This window comes from Mizuhopecten yessoensis, unplaced genomic scaffold (genome assembly GCF_002113885.1).
Source record: "Mizuhopecten yessoensis strain PY_sf001 unplaced genomic scaffold, ASM211388v2 scaffold10915, whole genome shotgun sequence".
Taxonomy (NCBI): domain Eukaryota; kingdom Metazoa; phylum Mollusca; class Bivalvia; order Pectinida; family Pectinidae; genus Mizuhopecten; species Mizuhopecten yessoensis.
Genome location: NW_018408785.1, coordinates 265,608 through 279,764, shown reverse-complemented (window position 1 = coordinate 279,764; position 14,157 = coordinate 265,608). Strand labels below are relative to the sequence as shown.

Sequence of the window (14,157 nt, the reverse complement as noted above, 5' to 3'; positions counted from 1 at the left end):
TACTACTGCCTGGTCAGTATATATAGGTGGTCCTGGTCATCATTATATAGTGGGGAGAGGTCAGTTACTACTGCCTGGTCAGTATATATAGGTGATCCTGGTCATCATTTTATAGTGGGGAGAGGTCAGTTACTACTGCCTGGTCAGTATATATAGGTGGTCCTGGTCATTGGGGAGGGGTCAGCTACTACTGCCTGGTCAGTATATATAGGTGGTCCTGGTCATCATTATATAGTGGGGAGGGGTCAGCTACTACTGCCTGGTCAGTGTATATAGGTGGTCCTGGTCATCATTATATAGTGGGGAGAGGTCAGCTACTACTGCCTGGTCAGTATATATAGGTGGTCCTGGTCATCATTATATAGTTGGGAGAGGTCAGCTACTACTGCCTGGTCATTAATATATAGGAGGACAGGTAAATTCATCAGTATTTATAATCAGGCGGGGTGGGGGGCTAGTCAGCTACTTCTGTCTGGTCAGTGTAAATGAGGATGGGAGAGCCACTTTCTGATTATATATCGGGGAAGATGTCGATCATTATGGCCTGGTCAATAATCGGTGAGGATTAAGCTACTATGATGTCCAGTTGATACTCCAATCTTGTCTTGTAGGTCTGTACCAATGAGAGTGCCATCACCAGGTTAGCCTCCGATTATACACAGAGTGAACTGGAATTCTTCAAAAAGCTTGTAAGTTCTGTCTTTCTGTGTTTTCTGTATATTGTTAATTGTGAAAGAGAGGTAATGCATACCACACTTTCTCCTTACAGCTGAACAGATCTAGCTGAATTTATAAGGAAGCATCCCTAGCTAGGTCAAAGATTTTTAGGTATATTACCATATGTTTTTATGAATCAGTTCATCGATTTGCTAAGTAACTAATCTATAATGAGTGTGTGATGTATTGGTATTTGATGATTTTTGCATGCTATGAACACAAATATTAGGAAATGTAATAACATAACATTTATAGGTTACTAAGGTTCTGTAGCAACTGGTATATTATAAAGATAAGGACAAATAACCTAGCTCACATGAGGATAATTGGCAATTTGGACAAAACTACAGTAGTTCAATGACATCATTTTGTAAACCAGATAGCACAGCTTTACTGTAACAGAACCAAGAGTTACTTCCCTTACCACATATATTTGCTGAGCCACCTTTCTGTTGAATATGTTGTGTAGGTTGACCAAATTGTTGATAATGAAGGAGAGATTGGATCTACCTCTGCTGTCAACATCGTTGACAAACTGGATAAAAACATGAAAAAGATGTCGAGGCAGGATGCACAGGTCCTACTACAGAAACTAGAGTCTGCCAAGTGGATCCTCATACATAAGGTATTGTGACCTTGTTAGATCCTTTTACACCCGGGAAGATATTCATCTAAGACAAATCTAGTGAAAACAAAAAAGTGTAAGCAGCTGTAAGCATAAAAGGCACACACTCAACAGACATCAACCAAGTTGACCTGGTTCTATGGGATTTTCTAGACAACATTGAATGTTTAGCAGATACGGGTAAACAGCTATGCGAGTCATTTGACTCTTGCTTTGTCGTTTTTGTTGTTTATAAAAATCGTTTATCTTCTATGCTGATTTCAGGGAACAGGACAAGTTTCGCTATCCACAAGATGTTTGCTGGAGCTAGAGCAGTATATTTTAGACGTATATGGAGCTGAGGATGAAAATCTCAAGTGTAACATGTGTAACAAACTCTGTATTAAGGTAGGAACACAGTATCCTACAGCCTCATCCATAATACTGTAACATTACTATACAGCAGTGTGAAACATTAGTGGGTAGATGTAGTGACAGCATCAACCTTAATAAACAGTTATTTTATTAGTTTCTTAGCCCATTTTTTTCAGAAAATGATGAGGGAGGGAGGATTTTTGTTTTGCTTTTTAAGCCCTCATAAAAGTGATGAGAGATGATTTTTTTTACCATTTTCAAAAATTTGACGAAGGAGGGTGCATATTTTTTTTAGTAATTAATACTCAAGTATGTATTAAATGCTGTTTTAGAGAGAGTATTAGACACTAATGTATTATTTAAAATAAAGTACATTTTAAACAATAATGTTGTAGAGTTTTTACAGCAGCCTGCAAGATATACTGGAGATATTGGGCCTATTGTGGTAGAGCATTCTACATGTAGTTGTCTTTTTGATATACATATCATGTCCTGACTATTGTATTACTGCTATGGATTCGTCCAATTCTAACGATGTACGCATGATCAAAATATTTGGCCTGAAAAGTCCAATCTGATGGTCCCAGACCACCATCCTCAGAGAGATTCTTGTATAGATCGGCAAAGTCACAGCCATGACTGTATTCGCTGATGACATTCCAGGTAAAAATAGATATCTGTACTGAAATTACCTGCGAGGCCATGCTATTATTGGCAGACGCTTGATGTCAATTGTGCCGTTTAATTAAAGTGCTAACGAGATGCCCTTTTTGAGACCAATAGTCGAATCGGATGCGGGTAATTAGATCTGGGGGTTTTCCCCGCGTTTTATAACTGCATTTTTTAAAATGTTGTTTTTCAATTTGGCGATAAAAACAGCGATGTGGGGGGTAAAAATTTGACACAAGTGGGTCTGAGAAACAAACAATTAAGTTTTTATGGCCTAAAAGACACAACAGCAGAATTTCAAAGTACCATTACTTGCCTTCTATATTCCTACTGCTGTATGGTAACTATTACTGTTATAAATATACTAATTAAATTAGCATTTTAGTACAAATTAATTTTCAAGTCTCCAATTTTCTTCTGTATTAACTGTGTTAGTTAAGTAAATCAAAAATGATATTATATAATTAAATCATGATCACTGGGTTTGCACAAGAGAAGTTTTAATATACATATGCATTATTGCATTGCCAACATTATTTTAATAGCTTTTTTGAACTTAAAAATAAAACCTGTTAGTGTTTTTATCAAAAAATCCCATTAATGAGAAAAAAAATGGTTACATCTGAATAAAATATGTTGGTCATCTCCACCAAACCAAGTTACAAAGAAATAGTATTGTTTCCTCACAGAAATAGCCTTACAAACAATGTTTGTATCTAGGGTAAACGATAGTAACAGTAATCTAACCAGAGTCATCTCCCTTCGTTTCCAGGGCCAGAGTTGTGACAGCTGTCAGACCAAACTCCACCTACACTGTGCCAGCAGGTTCTTCCACAACAAAGACAACCCCAAGTGTCCCAACAAAAACTGTGGGTCACCTTGGCCTCACCAAGTCCCAAAGAAAGGTAAGATCAACAAAAAATCTCATCCACCCACATAACCTGTTCCCTTTGGTAGGATGTAATCAATTTCTACTTCAGAATTAAACAAATCAATACCAAAGGATATTTTATGGAATGTAGGTGAAAACACATTAGTTGAGATATTTCATTTGAAGGTTTTGCACTCTGTGACCCTTAATTGCATTCCCCCTTAACCCCAGGGTGGGGGTTGTCAGTCCCTTCTTTAGTATAGCTGTTAATTATCATGATAGGATCTAATGATAATCTCATGAATTTTTGTCCTACTCAACCATTAACTAAGAGAGATGTCATAGGAAAATTTCACACTTAGATAACGGCCTATGAGCCCCCTTCTTGAGTGTATATTCTGAACCCTCATTTATGAAGCATTTAATGAAATGTTAGTAAAAATCAACTACATGTACTAAGTTTCCTGTATATCATGTGACATTATAGCTATTTTACTCTGTGACCCCTTATGGTCCAGTTCTTCAGCTTTAAAGGGTGTCAACCTCTTTTTGAGTATATAGATTCTGATTCCCACCACAGGCTGATGATCATAAAAAAAGTTTCATTAAAACCTGACAGATGGTTTCTGAAAAGTATCAATCATGATGTGTATGGATGAAAGGCAATCTCGATAGGTCAACTGAGTGATTGAAGTGACATCAAAACATGTTGGTAACCATGATTAATTAATCACTGTCAGTGTGCATACACCCCCCTCCCTGCTCACATGAGGATAATTGGCAATTTGGACAAAACTACAGTAGTTCAATGACATCATTTTGTAAACCAGATAACACACCTTGACTGTAACATAGGTCAACTAGGTGATTGAAGTAAACACCAAGAAACGGTAAACATCTTCTTACAAAATCTCTCGAGTCACGTTGGCCTCTCCTAGTCTTAAAGAAAGGTAAATATTGTATCACTGTCACCCTTGCCGTACCCAGTGTCCCAGAAAGTTAAGAATTGTATGCCAATAAAACTGTATGTTCACATAATGTTGATGGGGTAGTATACACATGACAATGTTATTGAGGTAATAAATACATTAATTCTGGGGCAAAAAACATCACCTGTAATATGAAGTTAAAAGACCCACACCTAAAAATACAAATGTTCTAAAGATGGTTATTTTCATTGATACAGGTCCATCGGGTGATACACAGAGCAGCCAGGTACCAGTTGCATCCTCCTCAACAGAAATTATTTACAACCGCAAAAGGAAAGCTCCTCGGTCTTGACCACCTAATTTTGAATTTTGTGGAAGGCCTTAATCATGTTGAGTGTGGAGCTTGACTGTACTAAACAGTGTTGAAATTTCCACTCTGCATCAGAAGACACGCACTTTTTGTTTGACATACAAAAGTCTGCTGTCTTTATGACCATCAGGGTTCAGGACATGATTTGGACTGTGCTTCTCAAAAACACCAACGTAATTATGAGAACATAAATCTGACTCGGAACATGTAGCATCCTAACGTAAAAGTTTGTGGTCAGTTGTTGTTACCCTGGACAACACTGCTGTTGCCTTAAATCTCCAGATAATTTTCTTGGAATTATTGTGCAAGTTCAGGTAGATACAAATACATTTATTAAAAGTTTGAGTTCAAAAGACAGGTAAGGGCCAACAAAATGCTTGAAAAGTCTCCTTGTCTGCATAGATGTGCATGGTAATCAGAATTATTTACAATTTGTCCAACAGATTGTAGATGTTTTATATCAACTATTACATACAGAGTTATCACAACTTGTATCACAAATACTCATACTTTACTGCCATGATTTTACTTGTGATAATCATAATTGATGGTGAATTGAACAGCGATGTATGCATTTTGAAATAAAATATAATTTCCTTTTAAATCATTATGTGTCTTAATATTTTAAATCAAGTGTCGCATGATTAAAGAAAGTTAAAGGAAAAAATACAGCAACAAATGTAGCATGGAATTTAGTTATGAATAATTACATATGTCACTCCGACACCTAGAGGCTTGTGTGATTGTATTCTTTATGAATTTTCTGTATATGGTAAATTCCTTCTCATGATGAATACATGTAAATACTATTGATCTTTGTCATAAATAGATCAATCATTCAACTCAGATGTCTATTGAAAGGAAATGTATTTTTATATATTTAATTTATACAGTTTTACAGATATGTCAAACACTTTATATGGGGAAAAAATCACCTTTTTGTCTGATAGGTGATGATGTGCATATGGATGGCTTTTGTTTAGGGTACAGAAAAACAGCATATGGACGGTATAAACTATATCTGATGGAGGAATGATTGGTATGATGTAGAAAAAGTAAAACAGATTGTTTGATGGAAGAGTAACATGTTGTAATAACATACCTAAATGTACATTTATAATGTGTTGTTAATCATAATGCTTATAAACTTTTTAATTATATTAAAATTAATTCCGAATAGCTATATGCACGTGTGACTATAATCGGTTACCGGTGATAATTGAACGGTATAATGTACATGGTTAGTACTAGTAGTTACATCTATCTATAAAGAGCAAGGCGCTAGGAAATAAAAATTTAGGAGTAGAAAGAAAGATAAAGATCCCAAATATTACAATTGGTGCAGCAGATTTATTTTGGTCGCTTTTGTGTCCCCAAATATAGGACACCAAAGCAAATCCCCAATTCTGCTGGAGGTTCAGCAGACTCCGTACATAAACTATTGCTCATTAATTAAACGCATGATGGTCAGAAGTTTATAATTGGATCAATCTGTATAGGTCGCACTTAGCCCGAGTTTCCTCTGGCCCTAACACCAGACTTTGACATTTTTGACATAAAGATGTCTGGTGTACAAGACATCTATATGTCAAAATGTCTAAGTCTGGTGTTAGGGCCAGAGGAAACTCGGGCAAAGGTCGCACTGTCCACTTGTAAAAAGGCAAGGGTATCGTCGGAAACAAGATTAATGCAATAGGTTGAAATAAAAAAAATCCAAAAGCAAGACTAGAATAACGATTTGCATTAAAGAAATAGGTTGGCAAAAAAAAAGAAGAGAAAATTCCCAAAGCAAAACTAAAATAATGATCTGTATTAACAAAACAAAAATGGGTTAATACAAGAAAAGAAAAAGTAAAAAGAAAAATAAATACTGAAACAATACAATTTTCAGCAGGATATTGTGGAGTGCATATCGAGCTGTAACTGCCTCCGAGTTATACATTTTTATTGCTATCATTTGTTATCACAAAGGTAAGCTCACACGATGTCCCTGGAAATTGAAAAGGTTAACTCTCTCTATATATACACCTACACCAGATTTTTCATTTAATGCACGAACAGCAAAATTCATGTAGCTTTTTGATGTTTGTGATTTTCATTCCGTGTTATTGACCCAGATGTTTTATATATTGATATTCCAAATAAAAATCAATTTATCAAGGACAAAAAATCGTCAATTTAATTCATTGCGCTCATTAATATTAATTTAATTTAAAAGGCACTAATGTGAGCCAGACTGTCTCGCTTTAGCCTTTCTCATTGAGAAATGTTTCGTAGCGGAGGTGATGGACATGTTATATAATTAAGTTCACTACTGAAGCAGTAGGCGAGATTTACACTAATACGGACGTAATAAAGTACGTATCTCTCTCTAAAGTGGACAATTAACCCTGCTGACCAAACCACATTCAGCACATACTTGTTTTCAATAATGAATGTTTTTGTTGCTATTTTATCTGACCAACAGTTGATATACAATTACTGTGTCTCCGTGAGTTAGTCACCAGTGATAAATAAAAGGTTCGGCAGCTGAAAGGGGCCATATTTAAACTCGACTTGCGTCTTCTCATTATCTTGATAAAGTGCAGAAAAAAGAACGAATAAGATGTGGGTTTTTTTTGTGTGTCTTAAAAACAAACTCAATATAACTATCGAATTAAACATGTGACGGGAACACAAGAACAGCCATTCTCAATAAATCTGACGGGAACACAAGAACAGACATTCTGAATAAATCTGACGGGAACACAAAAACAGCCATTCTGAATGAGTCTGAACCATCTGTTACATGGCTTCGTTAACTTCTTACTACGCCTGTTTATCAGATTGAAGATCACCTTGACCTCAGTATGCCAAACATGTAACACGGTTTAGGTGACCTGATAAAAGGTGAACATCGATCGTCCCATTCAAGCATGCAGTGGTATACAGCAGGCCGTTGAAACACCCTTGTAGGACTTCGTCTGAGAGAAGACCACATGATTTGATGTTAAGACTACGAGGAAAAAAAAGGATAAAAAGAACTGAAAATTGAATGCTCTGTATAGGTCAAGTATTCATCGTATAGTTAAAATACCTAGCATTTATTAAGGACTTTTGTTTCGGCGAGTATGTGGTTATATGAACTCGAGAAAGTGATATTGACCGAGACGAAGTCCAGAAAGTATCGTTTCGGTCAATATCACTTTCTCAGGGTTATTTTATCTAACCACCTATTCACCGAAACAAATGTCCTTAATTGTAAGATTAGATGCTAAATAATTGGTTAATAAATGTACGAAGGAAAGTATTGCATTTGGAAGGGGGCATTATGACGTTACTGACGCCATAAAAAGAATATCAACCTGCTCTTTCTAAAAATAGTATCACAGAGTTAATATCACATATAACGATCGCCACGTGATATATGATCCAACCAATGAGGCTGTTGAACAAAATGTGTGTCATCTAATATTGGTTTAGTTTGGTTTAGTATTGTTTAACGTCCTATCAACAGCTATGATCATTTAAGGACGGCCTCCCCAGTGTGCAAGATGCATGCTGCGATATGTTCGTGTTTGTCTCCTTGTGATAGCGCGGAACTGATGCCGACTTTATAGTGCTACCTCACTGAAACATACTGCCGAAGACACCTAGCAGGATACCCCACCCTGTTACATTACTGACAACGGGCCAAACCAGTCGTCCCACTCCTAAATTGCTGAGCGTTAAGCAGGAGTAGAAACTACCATTTTCACAGACTCTGGTATGTCTCGGCCAGGGGACAGAACCCAAAGCCTTTATCACAGGGGCGAACGCTCAACTAAAGGCCAAAAGTGAGGCACTGTCGAGGGAGACATTAGGAAGAAGAAAGTTGTTTAGAAAGAAGAGAAAAGATAAGATCCCAAATTTATAGTCGCCTCTTACGATCATGCAATGGGGCCACCAGGTACAATTCCTACATCCTACCTGCAGTGACTTGTCATCTAATATAAAACCTTGTGTAATGGCTCAGCATAAGGATGTACTCCAGTATGATATGTCAGTTCTCAACTAATTCTCACTGTTAAACATTATAACGACAAGTGCCTATAGGCAGTATACTATATATCTTATCTTATTTCGTGGTATCAGTCAGTACTTTCTGGTGATATTAAATAGTATATACATTTTGTACCTGCTGATTGATTTGACGGATGGGCGGCAGCAGTATACTCAATACATCTTCATCGTCATTGATCAACTATTACTGACGATGAACCTATTGTCCTGCTGGCCCCTTCCTCTAGCTGTTCAGCCTAGTAATGTATGAGACCACATCAAATACCTGCGGTCTGTATTCCGGTAGCATAGAGTCCTTCTTCACCAGGAAATACTTGAGACAGATATTTGCTCTACATCTCAATTTCTCACCTGTGGAAGTACAGATATCGAGTCAGATTTTAAACAAGGACATGTTAATTTTAAGATTTTCTCTAAATTCTCCGTGCCATGCGTCCTTTCGTATAAGGAAGTACATGTAATATAGAGAACTTTGCTCCAAAAAGGCAACTCACTCCTGGATATGTATTTGAATAATTATATTCATTCAAACGTTTTTTTTTTTTGTTCTGATAACCAAAAGATTTTTTCGCGACACTTATCTGTTTCTGTACAGCTGCAACTGCTTCAGGCATACATTAGTTTTATATTACGTCATGGCAAAGGTCGTCTAACGCCAGCACACAAAGCTGTTAGATAGAGATAAATCAGTTTCTTTTTCAGTAAAGCCTGGTTTTACTGCAGGGTAAAACTTTCCGTAATTAGGTGTTGACAGCTCATAAAGGGCCTGACTGTGTTAATATGACATTGAGTGTGAACAGAATCATTTAAGAAAAGGCTTTTTGTCTCGAACTTTGCCATTTCGTGTGTGAATATCTGCCGCTTTTAACTTTGCTTCAAACAAGAAGCAGTAGCCGATAAAACGCGTTTCGTAACGACAAATTGTACGTTTATAGAAGACACGGACAAGGAAAGGTTAATGTTCGAGCATACATCTTAACGCTTCATCGTCACATACATTTAGACGTCTTTAAGCACGACATTCTCTTCGTCGATTCGGGTTAAAGGAGTCAAAAATCCTTTATTTTCTCCGGATTGCACGATTTTATCATTGTTATTTAGCAGGATCGACCATTAATTTTCTTCGCCAATCGTTCATCGTGTGTCGTCCATGTAAATTGTGCAGCATACTTTTAATTCGTTGTTAATTTCAGAGGTAATAAACTTCAAGCTAATTCTGGGTTCAGTTGTAACAAGTTTATTTTTCATTACCTTTAGGTACATTTCAGTATAATTATTTTCGCTCATGTATTTATCAAAACTGTAAACAAAGTATAAACTAAGCATAACAGGGTTTACAATGACAACCCAACTCCCCTATCCCCCACCTCGCATATAACAATCACAAAAATAGGCTTGTAAACACTTCTAAGAACATGGCCTTTTTAAAAGTGACTTGAAGCATATTCTTTGCGATTATGAAACTGCAGTGTGTATACTCGGAGTAAAACAACGGAATCCAGATAATATTGACTTAAACAAGATTATAAGAAGAAAGGAAGCGCACATTGGAAAATGTTGTTTGTAGATGCAAAAATCCAAACAAAGAAAATAATTTACTGCACAATATAACCGTGTCGTCCATTAAAGACCTGTCAGTGGTCACAATATAACCGTGTCGTCCATTAAAGACCTGTCAGTGGTCACAATATAACCGTATCGTGCATCAAAGATCGGTCAGTGGTCGAAATATAACCGTATAGTCCATCAAAGATCTGTCAGTGGTCACAATATAACCATGTCGTCCATTAAAGACTTGTCAGTAGTCACAATATAACCGTGTCGTCCATTATAGACTTGTCAGTGGTCACAATATAACCGTATCGTCCATCAAAGATCTGTCAGTGGTCGAAATATAACCGTATCGTCCATCAAAGATCTGTCAGTGGTCACAATATAACCGTGTCGTCCATTATAGACTTGTCAGTGGTCACAATATAACCGTATCGTCCATTAAAGATCTGTCAGTGGTCACAATATAACCGTATCTTCCATCAAAGATCTGTCAGTGGTCGGGATATAACCGTGTCGTCCATTAAAGACTTGCAAGTGGTCCCAATATAACTTTGTAGTCCATTAAATACCTGTCAGTGGTCACAATCTAACCGTGTCGTCCATTAAAGACTTGCAAGTGGTCCCAATATAACTTTGTAGTCCATTAAATACCTGTCAGTGGTCACAATCTAACCGTGTCGTCCATTAAAGACTTGCCAGTGGTCACAATATAACTTTGTCGTCCATTAAATGCCTATCAGTGGTCACAATATAACCGTGTCGTCCATTAAAGACTTGTCAGTGGTCACAATATAACCGTTTCGTTCCTTATAGACTTGTCAGTGGTCACAATATAACTTTGTCGTCCATTAAATACCTGTCAGTGGTCACAATATAACTTTGTCGTCCATTAAATGCCTATCAGTGGTCACAATCTAACCGTGTCGTCCATTAAAGACTTGTCAGTGGTCACAATATAACCATATCGTCCATCAAAGATCTATCAGAGGTCACAATATAACCGTCACAATATAACTTTGTCGTCCATTAAATACCTGTCAGTGGTCACAATATAACCGTGTCGTCCATTAAAGATCTGTCAGTGGTCATAATATAACCGTGTCGTCCATTAAATCCCTGTCAGTGGTCACAATATAACCGTGTCGTCCTTTAAAGACTTGTCAGTGGTCACAATATAACCGTTTCGTCCATCAAAGATCTGTCAGTGGTCATAATATAACCGTCTCGTCCATTAAATACCTGTCAGTGGTCACAATATAACCGTGTCGTTCATTATTGACTTGTCAGTGGTCACAATATAACTTTGTCGTCCATTAAATACCTGTCAGTGGTCACAATATAACCGTGTCGTCCATTAAAGACTTGTCAGTTGTCACAATATAGCCGTGTCGTCGATTAAATACCTGTCAGTGGTCACAATATAAACGTGTCGTCCATTAAAGACTTGTCAGTGGTCATACTATAACTTTGTCGTCCATTAAATACCTGTCAGTGGTCACAATATAACCGTGTCGTCCATTAAAGACTTTTCAGTGGTCACAATAAAACCGTGTCGTCCATTAAAGACCTGTCAGTGTTCACAATATGACCGTTTCGTCCATTAAAGACTTGTCAGTAGTCACAATCTAACCGTTTCGTCCATTAAAGACTTGTGAGTGGTCACAATATAACCGTGTCGTCCTTCAAAGACTTGTCAGTGGTCACAATATACCTTTGTCGTCCATCAAATACCTGTCAGTGGTCACAATATAACCGTGTCGTCTATTTAAGACTTGTCAGTGGTCACAATATAACTTTGTCGTCCATCAAGTACCTGTCAGTGGTCACAATATAACCGTTTCGTCCATTAAAGACTTGTCAGTGCTTGTCAGTGGTCACAATATACCCGTGTCGTCCATTAAAGACTTGCCAGTGGTCACAATATAACCGTATCGTCCATCAAATACCTGTCAGGGGTCACAATATAACCGTGTCGCCCATTAAAGACTTGTCAGTGGTCACCATCTAACCGTGTCGTCCATTAAAGACTTTTCAGTGGTCACAATATAACCATGTCGTCCATTATAGCCTTGTCAGTGGTCACAATATAACCGTCTCGTCCATTAAAGACTTGTCAGAGGTCACAATATAACCGTGTCGTCTATTAAAGACTTGTCAGTGGTCACAATATAACTTTGTCGTCCATTAAGTACCTGTCAGTGGTCACACTATAACCGTGAAGTCTATTAAAGACTTGTCAGTGGTCACAATATAACCGTATCGTCCATCAAATACCTGTCAGTGGTCACAATATAACCGTGTCGTCCATTAAAGACTTGTCAGAGGGCACAATATAACCGTGTCGTCCATTAAATGCCTGTCAGTGGTCACAATATAACCGATTCGTCCATTAAAGACTTGTCAGAGGTCACAATATAACCGTGTCGTCAATCAAAGATCTGTCAGTGGTCACAATATAACCTAGACTTGTCAGTGGTCACAATATAGCCGTTGCGTCCATTAAAGACTTGTCAGTGGTCACACTATAACTTTGTCGTCCATCAAAGATTTGTCAGTGGTCACAATATAACCGTGTCGTCCATTAAATACTTGTCAGTGGTCACAATATAACCGTGTCGTCTATTAAAGACTTGTCAGTGGTCACAATATAACCGTTTCGTCCATTAAAGACTTGTCAGTGGTCACAATATAACCGTGTCGTCCATTTAAGACTTGTCAGTGGTCACAATATAACTTTGTCGTCCATCAAATACCTGTCAGTGGTCACAATATAACCGTGTCGTCCATTTAAGACTTGTCAGTAGTCACAATATAACTTTGTCGTCCATCAAATACCTGTCAGTGGTCACAATATAACAACGTCGTCCATTAAAGACTTGTCAGTAGTGACAATATAACTTTGTCGTCCATCAAATACCTGTCAGTGGTCACAATATAACCGTGTCGTCCATCAAATACCTGTCAGTGATCACAATATAACCGTGTCGTCCATCAAAGATCTGTCAGTGGTCACAATATAACCGTTTCGTCCATTAAAGACTTGTCAGTAGTGACAATCGTCCATTAAAGACTTGTCAGTGGTCACAATATACCCGTGTCGTCCATCAAATACCTGTCAGTGATCACAATATAACCGTGTAGTCTATTAAAGACTTGTCAGTGGTCACAATATAGCCGTGTCGTCCATTAAATACCTGTCAGTCGTCACAATATAACCGTGTCGTCCATTTAAGACTTGTCAGTAGTCACAATATAACTTGGTCACAATATAACCGTGTCGTCCATTGAAGACTTGTCAGTGGTCACACTATAACTTTGTCGTCCATCAAAGATTTGTCAGTGGTCACAATATAACCGTGTCGTCGATTAAATACCTGTCGGTGGTCACAATATAACCGTGTCGTCGAAGACTTGTCAGTGGTCACAATATAGCCGTGTCGTCCATTAAATACCTGTCAGTTGTCACAATATAACCGTGTCGTCTATTAAAGACTTTTCAGTGGTCACAATATAACCGTGTCGTCCATTAAAGACTTGCCAGTAGTCACAATATAACTTTGTCGTCCATTAAATACCTGTCAGTTGTCACAATATAACCGTGTCGTCCATTAAAGACTTTTCAGTGGTCACAATAAAACCGTGTCGTCCATTAAAGACCTGTCAGTGTTCACAATATAACCGTTTCGTCCATTAAAGATTTATCAGTAGTCACAATATAACCGTTTCGTCCATTAAAGACTTGTCAGTGGTCACAATATAACCGTGTCGTCCATTAAAGACTTGTCAGTGGTCACAATATAACCGTGTCGTCCATTAAAGACTTGTCAGTGGTCACAATATAACCGTGTCGTCCATTAAAGACTTGTCAGTGGTCACAATATAACCGTGTCGTCCATTAAAGACTTGTCAGTGGTCACAATATAACCGTGTCGTCCATTAAAGACTTGTCAGTGGTCACAATATAACCGTGTCGTCCATTAAAGACTTGTCAGTGGTCACAATATAACCGTGTCGTCCATTAAAGACT

The 14,157-nt window shown here is 37.6% G+C and overlaps 1 protein-coding gene across 3 annotated transcripts in view; it reads left to right on the top strand.

Moving 5' to 3' along the window:
* The window catches only part of LOC110463536 (non-structural maintenance of chromosomes element 1 homolog), a 10,194-nt gene extending 5,051 nt beyond the window's left edge, over nucleotides 1-5,143 (top strand). For all 3 annotated transcript variants that reach the window (XM_021518188.1, XM_021518189.1, XM_021518190.1), the window contains 5 exons: nucleotides 612-689; nucleotides 1,187-1,342; nucleotides 1,607-1,729; nucleotides 3,138-3,270; nucleotides 4,423-5,143. In XM_021518188.1, coding sequence (XP_021373863.1) covers nucleotides 612-689; nucleotides 1,187-1,342; nucleotides 1,607-1,729; nucleotides 3,138-3,270; nucleotides 4,423-4,517 — 585 coding nt within the window. In that variant the 3' untranslated portion in view covers nucleotides 4,518-5,143. The remainder of the gene's footprint in view (nucleotides 1-611; nucleotides 690-1,186; nucleotides 1,343-1,606; nucleotides 1,730-3,137; nucleotides 3,271-4,422) is intronic.
* Nucleotides 5,144-14,157: the final 9,014 nt, after the last annotated feature.